Genomic DNA, 18,990 nt, shown 5'->3' with positions numbered 1-18,990 from the left:
TTTTACCTGCTGCACCTACAAAGTCGTCTGCAGCAGATCAAGGATCAGGGGAGCATCGTTTTCTTGTCAGAGTATTTCAGTCTGCATGAAGACTGTATTTACCTCTTTGCAAAGTATTCACATCTCAGCCAACAGGTGCGGTGAACGAGGATAATAACGTGAAGCAAACAATACTACAATAATTCTACAATAATACTACAATAAGACCACCGCGCCACAATGACATCTGAAGTATTGCAACATTAGCTGATTAATGGTGAACAAAATTGATACTTCAGATCAGTCAGTCGGTACAATCACTGATACCGTGCAGTACAAACCACAACATCTCAGCTGAACATCAGCCTGATTCGATGTCATCACTCTGATGCAGGGAAGTCATAGGTAGGACAGGAAGTGCTCCGTCGGTGCCCTTAGGCCGAGTACAGCTCGTGTGCACACACACACTATAGTTGCAAATAAATGGATGAACAGTTATGTTGTGCGTTTGTGATTCCTTGTGTGTGTGCACAGGGGCCGTGTCTATCTGTCTCCGGTTCCGACGGGAGCAGGGATGATGAAATAACCATGGGGGAAGAGAACTATTAAACGAGACGTTAAAGAGAAGCTCGCGCTTCGTCAGAGACTGTCTGGATGGGTTGACGGGAGGCGCGTGCTGCAGCTTGGTTCAGATTCAGCACCATGGACAGAGCACATGCGCAGTCACAGCAGCGAAAGCAGGGGAGCAGAAGCCCGTGTTTCACGCAGTGTGTGTGTGTGTATGGACATCACAGTCTGATCAACATGGCGCATAAACACAGAGCCCATCACAGCACCAAATTATGATTAGACCCAGTTCCCCCGCCCTCCAGCCCCCGCAACACTGGAGCAGTCGGTTGCTAAGCTACATGCTCCCGCCCACTCACCCTGTCTCAACAGTGCAAGGATGGAAAGTCTGTCCCACTCAGGCGCGAGCCAGCGTTCCATAACACGTTCTGTCAATCAATCACCTGTCCTTGCGCCAGGGTGGGAGTAGTCCGCCCGCTATGAGGGGCCGTTAAGGACATAATTCAACTGTCCTTACACAAACACATATGAAACACAAACACATTCATACTACTGAAAACTCACATCCACATATGTGAAATGCTCGCCTCGACACATGAAACGCATTCACGTGTGAAATGTTCACACACGCATTCATACTCCTGAAAACTTACACATATGAAACACTCGCACAGACGCATGGGAAACACATTCACAATCTTATATGAAACTCAAGTCTTATAAGGATGAGTAAGAAGCTTTGACAATGTAAGAGTGGGAGATCATTTTCATGAATTCTTTTTCAGTATATCTGGAAGTCAGTTCAGTAGTAATTTTACAGAAACATGTTTACACAGTTTCACATAGCTCCTCGTACCAATGTATATGTTCAAAGGCACGCGCCTTTAATGCCAATAGGGGAGGCTACTCAGACAGGTCGAAAACAACAGCCTTCTCATCCAGAATATCAGAGGTCCAACATGCATATCAAATCTATGTTTCAACATCATAGTAAATGTTTGCACAGGTTAGCAGGGGGTGCATTTTAGGGCACGGCTGTGTCTTGCCAAGAAATGCACCAACTTACTCTGGTTACTCGTACTCGTCCCCTCGATGTACAGCTAGAATAATTTGATCCTGGGATATACAGAACAGAAATGAAATAAAGTGTGCATTTCAGGGCAGGGCTGGGCACATTCCAGAACCCCGACAGCAAACTGCGTCACAGTATTCTATAGTTCTAAAAGGTCAGTGCAACTAACAAAACAACGTCGTGATATCTTACATGCAACATTTGAGTTGCAGTTCTCATCGTGAGTGACGTAGGGCGGGTGTGTTATGGAACGTCTTGACAGACGGCCTTGGTTCTAATTCTAGGATTGCCTGAATCATTTGGGAATTGTCTGCACGTGCCAATACCGGAGAGGAGCGATTCCTCCCTTTGAGGGGGCGAGGTGTGTCCATGACTAGAACGGCTGGGCCGTCTGAACGAGTTAGCTACCTCCGCCTCCTATACAGATGATCAACTGTATTCATCAGCACAAACACAAGACAAGTCTTTGTGTCAACGACGCGGTTCTGACAGGCGCGCAGCCTGGTTTCCCCTCCTGCAGCCAGTTCTATATTTAGTCACGGTCCTGCTGGTAAACGGCCTCAGTTGTCATCGTCTCTGTATTCACTTGGAACAACCACAGAAGCGCGCAGAAGATCGGTAAGACGTGGAAGCCAGACGGTTGACGGTCAGTTGTTGAGGTATTCTGCTCTCAAACCGCCCAAGGGCGCTGTTTGTCTCATGGTTTCTATGTAGCGCATGTATTTTCATGGTCAGTCAACCTTGACTGAATGTTTGTGTAAAAGGGGATTAAACAGCCTTGGAAACACACACACACATTAACACCCCCCCTCAAACACACACACACATTAACACCCCCCCTCAAACACACACACACACATTAACACCCCCCCTCAAACACACACACACAAGGTTGAGTGACGTTACCAGTTGACGTCCTTGGAGGGAGAACTCTGCCAGCCAGTTGGTTGGTTGGTCAGTAAGCTATTCAGTCAGGCGGTCAGCAAGGTACTCAGCCAGTCAGTCAGTCAGTTAGCCAGTCAGTCAGTCAGTAAGTTAGCCAGTTAGGCGGTCAGTCAGTTAGCCTGCTAATCAGCCAGCCAGCCAGTCAGTCAGTTAACAGCCTGCCAGCCAGCCAGCCTGTGTCCAGCCAGCCAGCCCTTGTCCAGCCAGCCAGTGTCCATCCAGCCAGCCAGCCCGTGTCCAGCCAGCCCGTGTCCAGCCAGCCCGTGTCCAGCCAGCCAGCCCGTGTCCAGCCAGCCAGCCCGTGTCCAGCCAGCCCGTGTCCAGCCAGCCCGTGTCCAGCCAGCCAGCCCGTGTCCAGCCAGCCAGCCCGTGTCCAGCCAGCCCGTGTCCAGCAGCGATGGCAGCAGGAGTAGCAGGGTTGGTGGAGAGCGTTCTGTCTCTCTGCCCTGCGTCTGTGTTCCTGGGATGTATCCTCCTCTTGGCTGCCCTCCTCGTGCTGGGGGCAGCGTGGGGTCCCCCCCCCGGCAGCACCCCCCCAGTGCCCTGCCTGCCATGGGTGCCCCTGCTGGGGAGCCTGCCCTGGGTGGGAGGGGGGCAGCTCCCACACCTGCTATTCACCCGGCTAGCACACAGGTAGGACCCTGGACACGCTCTGCTTCATCTGCACCCCTGTGTGTCTGTGTCTGTGTGTGTATATACAGTCTATATATGTGAATGCAGGTGTATGTATATTCAGGTACGGCCCTCTCTATGCCATGTACCTGGGGCCTCACTACACACTGGTCGTCAACGACTACCAGCACGCCAGGGAGGTTCTGCTGCAGAGAGGGAAGGACTACGCTGGGAGACCCAAGATGGTGAGAGGGAGGGGGGAAGGACGACCCTGGGAGACCCAAGATGTTGAGAGGGAGGGGGGAAGGACGACCCTGGGAGACCCAAGATGGTGAGAGGGAGGGGGGAAGGACGACCCTGGGAGACCCAAGATGGTGAGAGGGAGGGGGGAAAGACGACCCTGGGAGACCCAAGATGGTGAGAGGGAGGGGGGAAGGACGACCCTGGGAGACCCAAGATGGTGAGAGGGAGGGGGGAAGGACTACCCTGGGAGAGGGGGGGAGGGGGGAAGGGGGGGAGGGAGGGAAAGGGGGGGGAGGGAGGGAAAGGGGGAGCGAGAGGGAGGGGGAGGGAGGGAGAGGGTGAGGGGGAGGGAGGGAGAGGGTGAGGGAGGGAGAGGGTGAGGGAGGGAGGGAGGGAGGGAGGGAGAGAGGGAGAGGGTGAGGGAGGGAGAGGGTGAGGGGGAGGGTTAGGGTTAGAGAAAGGCAGGGTTGTGTTCCTGCCAGGATAAGGGTCGAGACAGGAGAGTTTGCGTGGGGACGGAGAGAGTTCAGTATCGTCAAGGTGACAGCAACCTCCTGGTCTCCAAGGTAACCACAGAGCTGCTGACCAGGGGGGGAAAGGACATCGCGTTCGCTGACTCCTCCTCCCTCTGGAGGAGTCACCGCCGCCTGGTGCACCAGGCCTTCACTCTGTTTGGAGAGGGGAGCCACAAGCTGCAGGACATAGGTGATCAAACACACACACACTAACTCTGTTTGGATAGGGAGGCGGCGGCATTACAATTTGCACTACGATTCTGGCTCTCATAGGGCGCCAGATGTGCTAGGACCGGTACTGCTCTCACACACACACTAACTCTCACACACACACACATACAGTAACTCTCACACACACACAATGTATGTACTCAAAACACACGTGTGTGTGAGCAGTGCTGGAGGAGGTCGAGAGCCTGTGCTGCTCCCTCCAGGCCAGCGGGGGGCGGGCCGTGGACCCGGCGCCAGCGGTGACGCGAGCTGTGACCAACGTGGTCTGCACCCTGGTCTTCAGCTCCACCTATCGCCATGACGACCCCGAGCTCACCCAGGTGATGGAGTACAACGACGGCATCGTGGAAACCATCGCTAGGGGAGGACTGGTGGACATCTACCCCTGGCTCAGGGTACACACACACACACACACACACACACTCACACACACTCACACACACACACTCACACACACAGTCATAGTTGTTTCTTTTCTCTGTAGATCTTTCCCAACAGAGCTCTGAGGAAACTGAAACAGTGTATTTCTGTTAGAGACAGACTGCTGAACCGCAAGCTGGAGGAACACAAGGTACACACACACACACACACACAACCCTTTAAACCTGCCTGACCCCTGACCCCTGCCTGACCCCTGACTCTTGTCTGCAGGCCTCTATGAGGACGGGGGAGCCTCGTGACCTGCTGGACGCTCTGCTGCAGGGGTCAGGGGTCAGCCAGGGGTCAGGGGCGGAGGAGGGTGTGATGTCAGACGATCACGTCATCATGACTGCGGCGGAGACGTTTGGGGCGGGGGTGGAGACGACCTCCACCACGCTGCTGTGGTGCCTGGCCTTCCTGCTGCACCACCCCCAGGTGAGAAGCACTTCCTGTCGCATCACTTCCGGTTACCTCACTTCTTCTTAACCATTATATTGTATTATATATCAGACACGTTCAGCCACAACCAGAGAAAGTACAGCAGAAGGATCTGATCAAAAATCAGAAGTACAGAGTTCTAACAGTATCAGTGGTCAGAGTCAAGGAATGGTCTGTATTTACCAGACACAGTGTAAAGTAACATCTCAGCTACCAGACACAGTGTGAAGTAACATCTCAGCTACCAGTCACAGTGTAAAGTAACATCTCAGCTACCAGACACAATGTTAAATAACATCTCAGCAACCAGTCACAGTGTAAAGTAACCACATCTCAAATAACAGGCACAGTGTAAAGTTCCATCTCAGCTACAAGATACAATGTACTGTAACATCTCAGCCACTAGACACAGTGTAAAGTAACTTCTCAGCTACCAGACACAGTGTAAAGTAACCACATCTCAGCAACCAGACACATAACATCTCAGCTACCAGACACATTGTAAAGTAACATCTCAGCTACCAGACACAGTGTAAAGTAACCACATCTCAACTACCAGACACATAACATCTCAGCTAGCAGACACAGTGTAAAGTAACATCTCAACTACCAGACACATAACATCTCAGCTAGCAGACAGTGTAATGTAACATCTCAGCTAGCAGACAGTGTAAAGTAACATCTCAGCTAACAGACACAGTGTAAAGTAACATCTCAGCTAGCAGACACAGTGTAAAGTAACATCTCAGCTAGCAGACACAGTGTAAAGTAACATCTCAGCTAGCAGACACAGTGTACAGTAACATCTCAGCTAGCAGACACAGTGTAAAGTAACATCTCAACTACCAGACACATAACATCTCAGCTAGCAGACAGTGTAATGTAACATCTCAGCTAGCAGACACAGTGTAAAGTAACATCTCAGCTAACAGACACAGTGTAAAGTAACATCTCAGCTAGCAGACACAGTGTACAGTAACATCTCAGCTAGCAGACACAGTGTAAAGTAACCACATCTCAACTACCAGACACATAACATCTCAGCTAGCAGACAGTGTGATGCAATATCTCAGCTAGCAGACACAGTGTAAAGTAACATCTCAGCTAGCAGAAAGTGTACAGTAACATCTCAGCTGCCAGTCACAGTGTAAAGTAACATCTCAGCTACCAGTCACAGTGTAAAGTAACATCTCAGCTAGCAGACACAGTGTAAAGTACCATCTCAGCTACCAGTCACAGTGTAAAGTAACATCTCAGCTAGCAGACACAGTGTAAAGTACCATCTCAGCTACCAGACACAGTGTAAAGTAACATCTCAGCTACCAGTCACAGTGTAAAGTACCATCTCAGCTACCAGACACAGTGTAAAGTAACATCTCAGCTACCAGTCACAGTTTAAAGTAACATCTCAGCTAGCAGACACAGTGTACAGTAACATCTCAGCTAGCAGACACAGTGTACAGTAACATCTCAGCTAGCAGACACAGTGAGCATCTGTACCCCCCCCCCCCCCCTCAGGTGCAGGAGCGCGTGCAGAGCGAGCTGGAGGAGTGTGTGGGGGAGGGCAGGACAGTGTGTGTGTCCCACAAGGCCAGCCTGCCGTACCTGGACAGCGTCATCAACGAGGTCATGAGGATAAGACCTGTCAGCCCTGTCCTCATCCCACACACCACCCTCACACACACCAGGTAACACACACACCAGGTAACACACACCACCCTCACACACACCAGGTAACACACACACACCACCCTCACACACACCAGGTAACACACACACACCACGCTCACACACACCAGGTAACACACACACGCCCTCACACACACCACTCTCACACACACCAGGTAACACACACACCACCCTCACACACACCACCCTCACACACACGCCCTCACACACACCACCCTCACACACACCAGGTAACACACACACACCACCCTCACACACACGCCCTCACACACACCAGGTAACACACACACGCCCTCACACACACATTTACATTACGTTTGACATTTAGTCATTTAGCAGACGCTCTTATCTAGAGAGTCTTTCAGTAAGTACAGGGACATTCCCCCGAGGCAAGTAGGGTGAATTGCCTTGCCCAAGGACACAACGTCATTTGGCACGGCCAGGAATTGAGCCTGATTCCCTAACCGCTCAGCCACCTGCCACACCAGGTAACACAAACACACACACCAGGTAACACACACACACACATACCACCCTCACACACACACACAACCATCACACACCACCCCTTAAACACCACCCTAACACACACCAGGTAACCCACACCAGGTAACTTGTTGTACTCTTCCAGTCTGGGGGGCTACTCCATCAGGAAGGACACGCGTGTGCTGGTGAATTTATGGGCTATTCACCACGACCCCCACCTTTGGGACCAGCCAGAGCACTTCAGACCAGGTGACACACTCACACTCACTCACTCACTCACTCACTCACACTCACACACACCTCCTCTTCTGTCTCTGACGTTTCCCATTTCGTGCCCAGAGCGTTTCCTTGACAACCAGGGCCAGCGCTCCGTGCCTTCCTGTTTCCTGCCATTTGGGGCGGGGCCTCGCGTCTGCTTGGGCGAATCCCTGGCCAGGATGGAGCTCTTCCTCTTCCTGGCCAATCTGCTGCAGCGGTTCAGCTTTAGCCCTGCCCCCGGGGTCTCTCTGCCAGACCTGCAGGGCAAGCTGGGGGTGGTGCTGCAGCCAATCAGATACACTCTCACAGTCCGCCACCGAGTAGGGGGGGGCTGAGGTAGAGCACAACTACTTCCTCTTAAATATCTTCCTTCAATGTGGTTGGTATGATCAATGACTTGTCTGTATAACCTGCTTTTCATTAAAGATACACCTGATTCTACCAGTAGACTGTCTCACACACACCATCCACACACACATCAGAGTACAGAGTGCAAGGATCTCGCCAAAAGGGAAAACTAGCCACGAAATTTGAGCTTTTACAGGCAAAATGTGGGGGTTAGTTAAGGGGCTCTTAATTCATAGATGTTGTTAGCCTTGGTTTTTACTCATTACTAATATTAAAAACAACAACCTGTTAAACCTGAACCTGAAAGTGGTTGGTCCACTGAATTCTCGTGGTACGTTTCAGATGCTGCTCTTATTTTGAAGGCGAATTTGACCGTTTCAAGCTACTAGCTAGCTAGCTTAGCACATTTTCAAAACAGAAACAGGTGAAGTCTCAACATTTTGTACGTAAATCCATCATACCTACGAACACGAACTGAGTGGTGTTTGTGTTTGTTAATTATACAAACGAACACGATATTTTGACAGAAATGTACCTGGCGCCACACGGTCCCTCCACTCAGGCCATAACCTCTCAGCTGAGCGCGCGCACACACTGCGTTTTTAACAGACCCCCACCCCTCGGAGCAAATGCGCTCTTTCTGAGCCTTTTATAAATGTAACGCTTTTCTTTAGCCAAATGTGTGTGTAAAGAATGCTGATATGGGATATGAAACATAACCGTAGTCAATATGAATGCCAGTTGAATGGTGAATTGACGCTGCTCTGTTGAATTCATATATTTGTACATCTGACTTTGAAAGAGTCAGTGCCTCCCCAGCCACAAACCTCACCGCACGTCACTGCTTTTGTGGACAAGTGAAACGTAAATGTACTTGTCCAAAGGACAAGTGCCTCAAAAAGTTAAAGTCAAGCCCTGCAATCCCATTCAAGAGATATTTGATGACCTGATCGACACTCCAATTGTATTATACCCCGGAGAAGTTCGTCTTTTGCAACCGACATGCGCAATTGAGCCTGGTTGACAGTCATGTGATGCAGGGTGATCATTGGTCCATATACACAAATTCCAACTCGTTAATCAGATTAAAAACTAATTTATCGTAATAAAACATTTATATAAGTTTTTTTAATGGCGTAAAATTGACTATTTACAGTTCACAGTTCGGCAGCCAGCGCTTATGGAAAGCAGAGGAGTAGTAAATTGGTAGAGGACCTACAGACAGACCAGAGCAGTAGAGACCAGAGTAGTAGATTGGATAGTGTTTATTTTCAGACAGACGGAGAGTATAACTTAGACACTGGCTAAGGACAAGACGGAGAGACACGGGGAGGGATGAGAGAGGGGAGGAGAGGAAATAAGAGGTGATGAGGGGAGAGGAGGGTAGAGGGGAGGAGGGTAGAGGGGAGGAGTGGAGATGAGGGGAGGCTAGAGGAGGGTTGAGGAGAGAAGGGGAGAGTAGGGAGGAGGGGAGAGGGGAGAGGGGAGGAGGGGAGGAGGGGAGAGAGGAGGAGGGTAGAGGAGTGGAGTGGAGATGAGAGGAAGGGGGATCAATAGAAATCTATAGAGGCACAGTAAGAGGGAGCAATAGGGGTCACACACACACACTTTCTCACACACACTCACACACACACACACACACACACAAACAAAAGGGAACGCAGTTAGTAGGACAGTTTCAAACATATTATTAACAGTTTCCATAGTAACAGTATTGTCATATAATTATCTTTATATTCATATTTTTTTTAATATATATGTATATTACTAACAGTGGTTGAGTAGAAATGGCACACAGCCTCACATTAGTTCTAGTCAAGCAGAACGATCAGACCACGTCCACAGCGGCTGTCATGGTAACAGCAACAGTTCTTTTGGCTCTGTTCAGGGAGCAGAGAGCATGATGGGAAGTGTAGTTTATATCCAAAAACCAGAGAGCATGGTGGGAAGTGTAGATTCTGTCCAAATACCAGAGAGCATGGTGGGAAGTGTAGATTCTGTCCAGAGAACAAAGAGCATGATGGAAAGTGTAGTTTCTGTCCAGGGAGCAGAGAGCATGATGGGAAGGAGGGCCCCTACACCCTGCCCCCTAGCCCCTACACCCTGCTCCCTAGCCCCTACACCCTGCTCCCTAGCCCCTACACCCTGCTCCCTATACCCTGCTCCCTAGCTCCTACACCCTGCTCCCTAGCCCCTACACCCTGCTCCCTAGCCCCTACACCCTACACCCTGCTCCCTATACCCTGCTCCCTAGCCCCTACACCCTGCTCCCTAGCCCCTACACCCTAGCCCCTACACCCTGCTCCCTAGCCCCTACACCCTGCTCCCTAGCCCCTACACCCTAGCCCCTACACCCTGCTCCCTAGCCCCTACACCCTGCTCCCTACACCCTGCTCCCTAGCCCCTACACCCTGCTCCCTAGCCCCTACACCCTGCTCCCTAGCCCCTACACCCTAGCCCCTACACCCTGCTCCCTAGCCCCTACACCCTGCTCCCTACACCCTGCTCCCTAGCCCCTACACCCTGCTCCCTAGCCCCTACACCCTAGCCCCTACACCCTGCTCCCTACACCCTAGCCCCTACACCCTGCTCCCTACACCCTAGCCCCTACACCCTGCCCCCTACACCCTGCCCCCTACACCCTGCTCCCTACACCCTGCTCCCTACACCCTGCTCCCTACACCCTGCTCCCTACACCCTGCTCCCTACACCCTGCTCCCTAGCCCCTACACCCTGCTCCCTAGCCCCTACACCCTGCTCCCTAGCCCCTACACCCTGCTCCCTACACCCTGCTCCCTAGCCCCTACACCCTGCTCCCTAGCCCCTACACCCTGCTCGCTACACCCTGCACCCTAGCCCCTACACCCTACACCCTAGCCCCTACATCCTGCTCCCTAGCCCCTACACCCTGCTCCCTAGCTCCTACATCCTGCTCCCTAATGTACTACACTCTGCAATCAGTCCCACTAAGTACACCTCCACATGGGCCTTACTTATAAACATCACCAGTATAATATCTGTATTCCAACAATATCCAAAGGTATGGAACATTCATGACTACACATGTTCATGTACATACATGTATATTACTCACGCACACACACACACACACACACACACACACACACACACATTCTTGTGACAGAGGTGTGTGACATACAGCACCTGCTGGACAGTCATCTCATAAACAACCTGTTCTCTTCAGAACTCTATACCCTCTCACTCCCTTCAGAACTCTGGAACCCCCTTCGGAACTCTGGAACCCCCTTCAGAATTCTAGAACCCCCTTCAGAACTCTAGAACTCTAGAACCCTGGAGCCATCTGGACCTTCTCAAGCAGTGAAGGACTTCTCCTGCTGTTTCTAGAACTTGTGCTTGGCCAGAGCCAGCTGGGTTAGTTATGCAGTTAACCTGCCATAGGACCTAGTTTAAAGGAGCCCTCACACACACACATATACGCACACCACCTAAATCTACAGTCTTGCTTGCTCATCTCAGTGTGTGTGTGTGTGTGTGTGTGTAGAGGCTGGCTGGTGTGTGTGAGGTTTCAGTAGGAGAGATGAGCAGATGATGTCACACAGCAGCTGTTGTTGTTAGGGGGAGGGGGGCGAGGGCGGGGGCATTAAGAGAGAATTTGGCATTTTCACATCTTCTGTTCTGTGTTAATGTGTTTAGACTCTTTGTTTAGCTGGTTGTGTAACTCACAAACTCTCTCTCTCTCTCCCTCTCCCCACACACACACACACACACACACACACGCACTCACACACCCTAGACAGATGGGGCTCCTCTGGGTGTTCATCGTTCCCCAGGAGATGTGCAGCTCACACACAGCTGCCCTCCCTGGCACCAGCTCACCCTGAACTCTTACAAGAGGACCAGTCCACCTGTCAGTCACACAGTCTCCACAACAACCACCACAGCACCCTCCTCACCCACTGGTGTGGTAGGGGCGGGGCTACAGAGGGTTAGCCCCACCCCTGACCCCTGACCCCTAGCGATTAGACAGTCAACACTGTCATGTACCTGAATGACCTCACTCCCTCCTCCATCACCTCCCCCTCTCCTGCCTCCCCCCTCCTCCTCCTCCCCCTCCCCCTCCTCCTCCTCCTCCTCCTCCTCCTCCCTCTCCACCTGACAGCGACACACCTCGATGCCGGAGTCTCCGGTCAGTCGTCTGTGGCGGTACTGGCTCTCATCTGCCCCCACGTCCTCCTCCCCCTCCTCCCCCTCCCAGGTGGGGGGGGCGGCCTCGTACACGTCCACGCAGGGGGAGAACAGAGTCTGCTTGGGGGGGGAGACCGAGGCCCGGGGGGAGGGGGGGGGGGCTTCTGTCAGGGGGACCAGGGGGGTCAACAAAGAGAGGGCTGGGGCTGGGGTTGAGGCTGGAGCTGGGACTGGGGCTAAAGCTGAGGCTAAAGCTGAGGCTGGGGATGGGGCTGAGGCTGGGGCTGAGGCTGGGGCTGGTGTATTTGGTGCCATGTTAGGATGCTCTTCAAGCGCTGGTTCTTGCGGTTTGTTTGGTGCTGGTGTTTGGATCAAGACTGGGGCTGGAGCTGAAGCTGGGGTTGAGGCTGAGGCTGGGATTGAGGCTGGGGTTGAGGCTGGGGTTGGGTCAGGTGAGAGAGTCAGCTGAGACACAGGGGCGAAGGTGGGGGCTGCTTGGTCTGGGGGGGCAGGGTTGCTAGGGCAGGAGGTGGGGGAGTGTGGGGGGTCCTGCATGGAGGAGGCAGGGGAGGCAGCCATGCTTGGGTGTGCAGCCATAGTCTTTTCAGGCGCACTGGTCATCACAGCCACAGCATCCGTCATGGTAACCTCTGTTATGGTGACAGTTACCATGGTTGCATCCTGAATAGCATCCCTTGGCAGGTCAACATCACCGGCCACTGTAGCAACAGTTACCTCGGCAACGGTCATGCTGCTGTTGGCGTCCGGGTCCATCTCAGTGGTCACTGTGATGGCGGTCTCCATGACAGCTTCAAGCGGCAGGGGAGTGGCATCGCTGGGAGTGGAGGCGTGGCTTGTGTCCGTCTCGTAGGTGACAGGGGCGGAGAGGGAGGAGCTACAGGGGGAGGAGGGGCAGCAGGAGTCGCAGGAGCAGCTGGAGCTGTGGAACATAAACACATTACTGTCAACCTTCTAGAATCTTCTAGAATCCACACAGTTTACTGTCAACCTTCTAGAACTTCCAGCTGTGGAAAACAGAGGCCGCACCTGTTGTCAGAGCTGAAGGAGGAGGGGCCATCGCTGGGGCCAGGGTGGGGGCCAGGGTGGGGGCCAGGGTGGCGCGGGGGCTGGGGGAAGCGAGCAGCGCCCCCCTGGGAGGCGAACACGGCGCTGTAGGGAGGCGGGGGGGTGCTGGGCTGGGCTGCCACCTCCTCATAGGTGGGCAGCTTCAGAGAGGCCAGGAAACCTGCACACACACACACACGAGATAAAGCACACACACACAAGATATGGCACACACACACATGAGATACAGTATATACACACACACAGGGACGTACTGAGGTCCAGCATGGAGGAGGAGTAGAGGGCGGGGCCGTGGCAGGCCAGCAGGCTGGTGTCTCTCTGCTCCTGCTGGCCCCTCAGCTTGGCCCGGCGGTGACGATACGCACAGCAGCAGCTGAACAGGATCAGTACCGTCCACAGCAGCCAGAACCCTGCACAACACACACACATATATATATATACACACACACGCACACATGCCTTAAACCAGAGTTTCTAGTAGAAGAGAGCGACCTACACCACAGCTCATAGTAGTAGGTACAGCAGCCAGTGTCTCCGCAGCAGTGTCCAGTCTCACACAGGTAGCCTCCCGTGGCACTGCCGGGGCAGTAACGGGGTCTCCCAAGCAGGGGCAGGCTACCACTGTGGTACTCCATGACCCCCGCTGCACACACACACACCGTGACGCTGACACACACACACACACCGTCCTGGTCAGAGCGGGTCAAGCAGAGAGGGAACCCATCGTCCCAGGACCGGCAATCTGGAGACACACAATGGAGGACGTTGTTAGCATCACACGCACGCACACACACACGCGCACACACACCATAGCTTACACACTGACAACCACACTCCACTCAAACGAAGACACATTTCTCTTTCAGTCTCTCTCTGTCTCAGCCATACACACACACACACACACACACACACACACACGTGTCACTAGTATCTCATAAATCTAATCCTGTGTAATAATCTCACATGCATCAGTTCACTGGAAACTCTCTTACACACACTCACAAACCCTTACCCTTACTCTCACACACACAAACACACACATACATACATACTCACACACACAGTGATGTGGTACGTACAATAGTATTTAGTAGAATAATAGTTAATATCAGATTGAGATGCAGAACGGTGCCCGACACCAGGTAACGGAACCGACGGTTTGTTATCACACTGCAATGGAGAATGCCTAGAACCGCCTCGCGGTGGAGCGAGGGTAACGTCCGGTGCTGTGATCTATAAATTAAAGAGGTGGTTGCTAGGCTGCGGAGATTATGGTCTGCCCGTGTATCAGATAAATAAAATACCAGCGTTCTTCCTACCCTCATGGTCTTGTTGGTCCCGATGTGCGAGACTCGCCGGTTGCGTCGTTGCCTACAAGCTGGGTGACAACAATGATTCCATCGTTCCACTGTCTCGAGCTCTCTCTCCAGTGCCCTCCGCCAGACCGTCCGCCATTGCCACCCGGTAACGTTACCGATACTCCGCCCCTAATCCCCGCATCGCTTGCCTACCGTCGCATAGACAGTAGCGCAAACGAGTTTGTCGAAACGGAGATAACCCGCTAAAATTGCAGTCTCAATAGCTAGAGCATTTTATTTACATTACGATATGCATGTTTGTGCTACAATAAAGGAAGTATGATGTTAAATTGTAAATGTCTCATTTCGAACGCATTGAGATTTTATTGGTTGACGGTGGCACTTCGCAAGCCAATCAGAGTGTAGGGTGTCTGGGTGGTGGGAACCATCACTCTGACCTAGCAACAGTCGCAAACCCTTCACAACATCACCGGAGGCCCTCTCCCCATCCGATAGCGCTTTGCGGTCAGAAGTGGGTGATTATCGGGGAAGTTGTCGCTTCTCTGGTTTTCCAAACACAATCAGACAACGTAGTGTTGATACTCACACACACGCACAACAATCTGCTACTTTAATCCTTTTTATTTTATCCTTTTCTACGCAACGTATAAAACGTCTAATGGACATCATCTTCAATATTTGTAGCTAAATGCCGAGGCGGCCACATTATTGATATTGCTCATATTAAACTATTTTATTTAATGCTTCTCTCTAGTCACAAGTTTGTGTTTCCCAAGCACACGGGAGTGTGGCAGAAGGAGAACACTTGATATGAGATTTGTAACTGATAAAGCGATCTGCTGACTAGCTCTGATGAGGCATGCGCTGTCAGTTGCACAAACATGTTTAAAGTAGACAAGTTTCAAATTCAACATAGGCTAATCATAACTCTGCAGAATTACATTTATATATATTAAAAATAGATGTCACAGATACAACTATGAAAACCAATAATGAAAAAATAATAAAGTATGAATGATCATTGAAGTGTTTCCTGAGTGTTAGCTCTGGTCGATACAGATATACTGGAAATAAAGAGGCGTGTAACCAGCAAGTGTTGGGGTCAGGGGTCATGCAAACTGCTGAGGCTTCTGGGTAGTCGAGGCGGCTGATGGCGGCAAGGACTTTGGCTTGTCTGATTCCTGGTCGCCAAGGAGACAGGGGGGCATCTCTGTTGTGGAGGAGAGGAGGAACCGGTCAGGTGTGGAGACACTGACTGTGTGTGTGTGTGAGAGAGGGGGGGGGGGTGAGAGAGACAGAGAGAGAGACAGAGAGAGAGACAGAGTGTGTGTGTGTGTGTGTGAGAGAGGGGGGGGGGGGGTGAGAGAGACAGAGAGAGAGACATAGAGAGAGACAGAGTGTGTGTGTGTGTGTGTGTGTGTGAGAGAGAGAGGGGGGGGGTGTGAGAGAGGACAGAGAGAGAGACAGAGAGAGAGACAGAGAGAGAGGACAGAGAGAGAGACAGAGTGTGTGTGTGTGTGTGGTGTGTGTGAGAGAGAGGGGGGGGGTGAGAGAGACAGAGAGAGAGACAGAGAGAGAGACAGAGAGAGAGACAGAGTGTGTGTGTGAGAGAGGGGGGGGGGGTGAGAGAGACAGAGAGAGAGACAGAGAGAGAGACAGAGTGTGTGTGTGTGTGTGAGAGAGGGGGGGGGGTGAGAGAGACAGAGAGAGACAGGGAGAGAGACAGAGTGTGTGTGTGTGTGTGTGTGAGAGAGGGGGGGGGGTGAGAGAGACAGAGAGAGAGACAGAGAGAGTGAGAGAGGGGGGGGGGCTGAGAGAGACAGAGAGAGAGACAGAGAGAGAGACAGAGTGTGTGTGTGTGTGTGTGTGAGAGAGGGGGGGGGGGTGAGAGAGACAGAGAGAGAGACAGAGTGTGTGTGTGTGTGTGTGTGTGTGAGAGAGGGGGGGGGGGGGTGAGAGAGAGAGAGACAGAGAGAGAGACAGAGTGTGTGTGTGAGGGTGTGTGTGTGAGAGAGAGAGGGGGGGGTGAGAGAGACAGAGAGAGAGACAGAGAGAGAGACAGAGTGTGTGTGTGAGGGTGTGTGTGTGAGAGAGAGAGACAGAGTGTGTGTGTGAGAGAGAGAGACAGAGAGAGAGAGAGACAGAGTGTGTGTGTGTGTGTGTGTGTGTGAGAGTGTGTGTGCGTGTACATACTCTGCAGTTTGGAGAGTGCGTGCTCCAGCCCCTTCACAGCTTTCATCTGATTACTCTTAAACCTTGCCAGGCCAAACTCCTGAGAGGAAGGGAGGGTTAGCCAGGGTCTATCAAGTGTGTGTCTGTGTGTGTGTGTACCTGGATAGGTCTGGAGAGCCCATAGACTCCAGATGAGATCCATGCTGTGTGTGTGTGTGTCTGTGTGTGTGTGTGTGTGTCTGTGTGTACCTGGATAGGTCTGGAGAGCCCATAGACTCCAGATGAGATCCATGCTGTGTGTGTGTGTGTGTGTGTGTGTGTACCTGGATAGGTCTGGAGAGCCCATAGACTCCATAGGAGATCCATGCTGTGTGTGTGTGTGTGTGTGTGTGTACCTGGATAGGTCTAGAGAGCCCATAGACTCCAGAGGAGATCCATGCTGTGTGTGTGTGTGTGTGTGTACCTGGATAGGTCTGGAGAGCCCATAGACTCCAGAGGAGATCCATGCTGTGTGTGTGTCTGTGTGTGTGTACCTGGATAGGTCTGGAGAGCCCATAGACTCCAGAGGAGATCCATGCTGTGTGTGTGTGTGTCTGTGTGTGTGTACCTGGATAGGTCTGGAGAGCCCATAGACTCCAGAGGAGATCCATGCTTCCCTCCTCAGGTGAGTCTTCTCAGCCTCCTGCTGAAACACACACCTCTCCACTATGGTCTGGACACACACACACACACACATTAAAGCACAAGGATAGAAGTGTGTGTGTCATTATCAGGGTGTTGTGGTAATGCTGTGCGTGTGTCACCCTCAGGGTGTTGTGGAAATGCTGTGTGTGTGTGTCTTACCATCAGGGTGTTGTGGTTGAGGTTCCAGGAGGTTGTGGTCATTTGGCGTGTGTGTGGGTCGACCACAGAATCTTCCAGAATGTAGACACACCTGGAGAGGTGTGCTGGGAATACCTTCTCCGCCCAGCGAGGAAGGCGATTGGTCTTGGTCAGCAGTCGCCGTGACAACAAGCGCCTGTCTGCGGTCAGCTCCCGGAACACCACGTCCTCCGTCAGGACATGGGCGCTGGGGTCAGAAGTCAGGGGTCAGGCGTCAGAAGTCAGGGGTCAGAGGTAAGCACAAACTACACAGGGAGGGGCTGTGTGAGTGAGTTGAGCGTGAATGTGTGTGTCACCTGAAGGGGTTGGGGTAGTGTGTGTGTGTGTCACCTGAAGGGGTTGGGGTAGTGTGTGTGTGTGTCACCTGAAGGGGTTGGGGTAGTGTGTGTGTGTGTCACCTGAAGGGGTTGGGGTAGTGTGTGTGTGTGTCACCTGAAGGGGTTGGGGTAGTGTGTGTGTGTGTCACCTGAAGGGGTTGGGGTAGTGTGTGTGTGTGTCACCTGAAGGGGTTGGGGTAGCGCAGCCAGAAGGCCCTCAGCACCTGATCCCAGGCACTCAGGATGTCTGTCTCACTGCAGAAGTACTTCCCCATCTGCACTCCACACACACAGCCAAGGAGGTGGGGCTAGACAGCTTTAAACATCACTGGAAACAATGCTGTTGGTTACAGCTGAGAGAGAGAGCGAGAGAGAGAGAGAGAGAGAGAGAGAGAGAGAGAGAGAGAGAGAGAGAGAGAGAGAGAGAGAAAGAGGAGATGGAGAGATAGCGAGAGATAGAGAAAGAAAGAGGGAGGGAGGAAGAGAGAGTAAGGTAACCGCCACAACTTTACCTACTGCGGTAATCATGATCCGTACTTCCGTCTGTTAACAACTTGCCCACCTTGATGCTGGTTAGGTAGCTGAATACGATTTGATGACAGATAACATTGTATCTAGGCTTGGAGTTGATGATGTTTTGTATTCGGTAATGGTAGATAGCTACCGAATGGTACTAACCTGGCTGGAGAAAGACGGATTGCTTAGAAGCTGTAACTGCGTACAGTTCAGCTGACCAATCAGCTAGCCATTTGTCTAGTTACCAAACGTAGCGTGAGACGAGCTAGCGTGAGACGAGCTAGCTAACAATAGCTGATAAATACATACGAAAGTGGAGCCATTGTACTTCAAGACTTATAAGGCATTCATACGTGTCAGTGTTATCATAGTATGTGTTAAGTCTGCTAGAAAAGATAGACAGCTAGCTAGCGATGTCCCCAAAATAGACGTTAGCTCGCTCGCTAGCTAGCCTAAAACCAAACAAAGGCACTCCATAGTGAATTAGAGGGACAATCTACATACCTCAAACTTTTATTATCAATTGGACGATCTCAATTTGGGATTATTCCCCGATATTAAAATGTGTATTCTTTGCTGTGTGTTGTCTTCCATCTTCATAAAGACGGGGGGCTGGTCTCAACGTCTAGCCAGTCAAACCTCGTTCTCAATGAACACAACACGGCGGTTCAGCTGCTGTAGCTGCCTGGCTTGTCCAGAGGATGTCGCTGTTCACCTAAAAACGCTGT

At 51.9% G+C, this 18,990-nt stretch overlaps 3 protein-coding genes across 5 annotated transcripts; 1 reads left to right on the top strand and 2 right to left on the bottom strand.

Annotated features, from left to right (window-relative positions):
* Positions 1-2,953: 2,953 nt before the first annotated feature.
* LOC124465897 (steroid 17-alpha-hydroxylase/17,20 lyase) lies at positions 2,954-7,959 on the top strand. The gene is made up of 9 exons (XM_047017542.1): positions 2,954-3,196; positions 3,300-3,420; positions 3,985-4,123; positions 4,330-4,559; positions 4,649-4,735; positions 4,816-5,019; positions 6,541-6,710; positions 7,343-7,446; positions 7,537-7,959. The coding sequence occupies exons 1-9, from the start codon at positions 2,961-2,963 to the stop codon at positions 7,788-7,790; spliced, it is 1,545 nt and encodes a 514-aa protein (XP_046873498.1). The 5' UTR covers positions 2,954-2,960; the 3' UTR covers positions 7,791-7,959.
* Positions 7,960-10,676: 2,717 nt separating this feature from the next.
* On the bottom strand, positions 10,677-14,891 carry LOC124465895 (vegetative cell wall protein gp1-like). Of its 2 annotated transcripts, none has more exons than XM_047017539.1 (5): positions 14,376-14,891; positions 13,553-13,798; positions 13,311-13,466; positions 13,018-13,216; positions 10,677-12,910 (listed from the first exon to the last, which is right to left on the bottom strand). In XM_047017539.1, exons 2-5 carry the CDS (start codon positions 13,689-13,691, stop codon positions 11,698-11,700), a joined length of 1,707 nt encoding a protein of 568 aa, XP_046873495.1. In that variant the 5' UTR covers positions 13,692-13,798; positions 14,376-14,891; the 3' UTR covers positions 10,677-11,697. The 2 variants fall into 2 exon arrangements, with proteins under 2 accessions (XP_046873495.1, XP_046873496.1); XM_047017540.1 differs by having other exon boundaries at positions 14,813-14,891.
* Positions 14,892-14,978: 87 nt separating this feature from the next.
* prelid1b (PRELI domain containing 1b) lies at positions 14,979-18,921 on the bottom strand. 2 transcript variants are annotated; one of them, XM_047017570.1, is made up of 7 exons: positions 18,767-18,921; positions 18,309-18,428; positions 17,930-18,099; positions 17,391-17,616; positions 17,155-17,259; positions 16,569-16,647; positions 14,979-15,585 (listed from the first exon to the last, which is right to left on the bottom strand). In XM_047017570.1, exons 3-7 carry the CDS (start codon positions 18,019-18,021, stop codon positions 15,485-15,487), a joined length of 603 nt encoding a protein of 200 aa, XP_046873526.1. In that variant the 5' UTR covers positions 18,022-18,099; positions 18,309-18,428; positions 18,767-18,921; the 3' UTR covers positions 14,979-15,484. The 2 variants fall into 2 exon arrangements, with proteins under 2 accessions (XP_046873526.1, XP_046873525.1); XM_047017569.1 differs by lacking the exon at positions 18,309-18,428.
* Between the last annotated feature and the right edge of the window lie 69 nt (positions 18,922-18,990).

Source organism: Hypomesus transpacificus, unplaced genomic scaffold (genome assembly GCF_021917145.1).
Source record: "Hypomesus transpacificus isolate Combined female unplaced genomic scaffold, fHypTra1 scaffold_61, whole genome shotgun sequence".
In the NCBI taxonomy this organism is placed as follows: domain Eukaryota; kingdom Metazoa; phylum Chordata; class Actinopteri; order Osmeriformes; family Osmeridae; genus Hypomesus; species Hypomesus transpacificus.
The sequence above is the reverse complement of the archived record's forward strand: the minus strand, read 5'-3'. Positions and strand labels throughout refer to the sequence as shown.

Coding starts and splice junctions, on each gene's coding strand:
- LOC124465897 (XM_047017542.1), top strand. CDS start 2,961: ATGGCAGCAGGAGTAGCAGGGTTGGTGGAGAGCGTTCTGTCTCTCTGC. Junction 5,020..6,540: donor TCCTGCTGCACCACCCCCAG/GTGAGAAGCACT, acceptor CCCCCCCCTCAG/GTGCAGGAGCGCGTGCAGAG. Junction 7,447..7,536: donor GCCAGAGCACTTCAGACCAG/GTGACACACTCA, acceptor TTTCGTGCCCAG/AGCGTTTCCTTGACAACCAG.
- prelid1b (XM_047017570.1), bottom strand. CDS start 18,021: ATGGGGAAGTACTTCTGCAGTGAGACAGACATCCTGAGTGCCTGGGAT. Junction 17,260..17,390: donor TCAACCACAACACCCTGATG/GTAAGACACACA, acceptor GTGTGTGTCCAG/ACCATAGTGGAGAGGTGTGT. Junction 15,586..16,568: donor CGCACTCTCCAAACTGCAGA/GTATGTACACGC, acceptor CCTCCACAACAG/AGATGCCCCCCTGTCTCCTT.
- LOC124465895 (XM_047017539.1), bottom strand. CDS start 13,691: ATGGAGTACCACAGTGGTAGCCTGCCCCTGCTTGGGAGACCCCGTTAC. Junction 13,467..13,552: donor CTACTACTATGAGCTGTGGT/GTAGGTCGCTCT, acceptor TGTGTTGTGCAG/GGTTCTGGCTGCTGTGGACG. Junction 12,911..13,017: donor TCCTTCAGCTCTGACAACAG/GTGCGGCCTCTG, acceptor TATGTTCCACAG/CTCCAGCTGCTCCTGCGACT.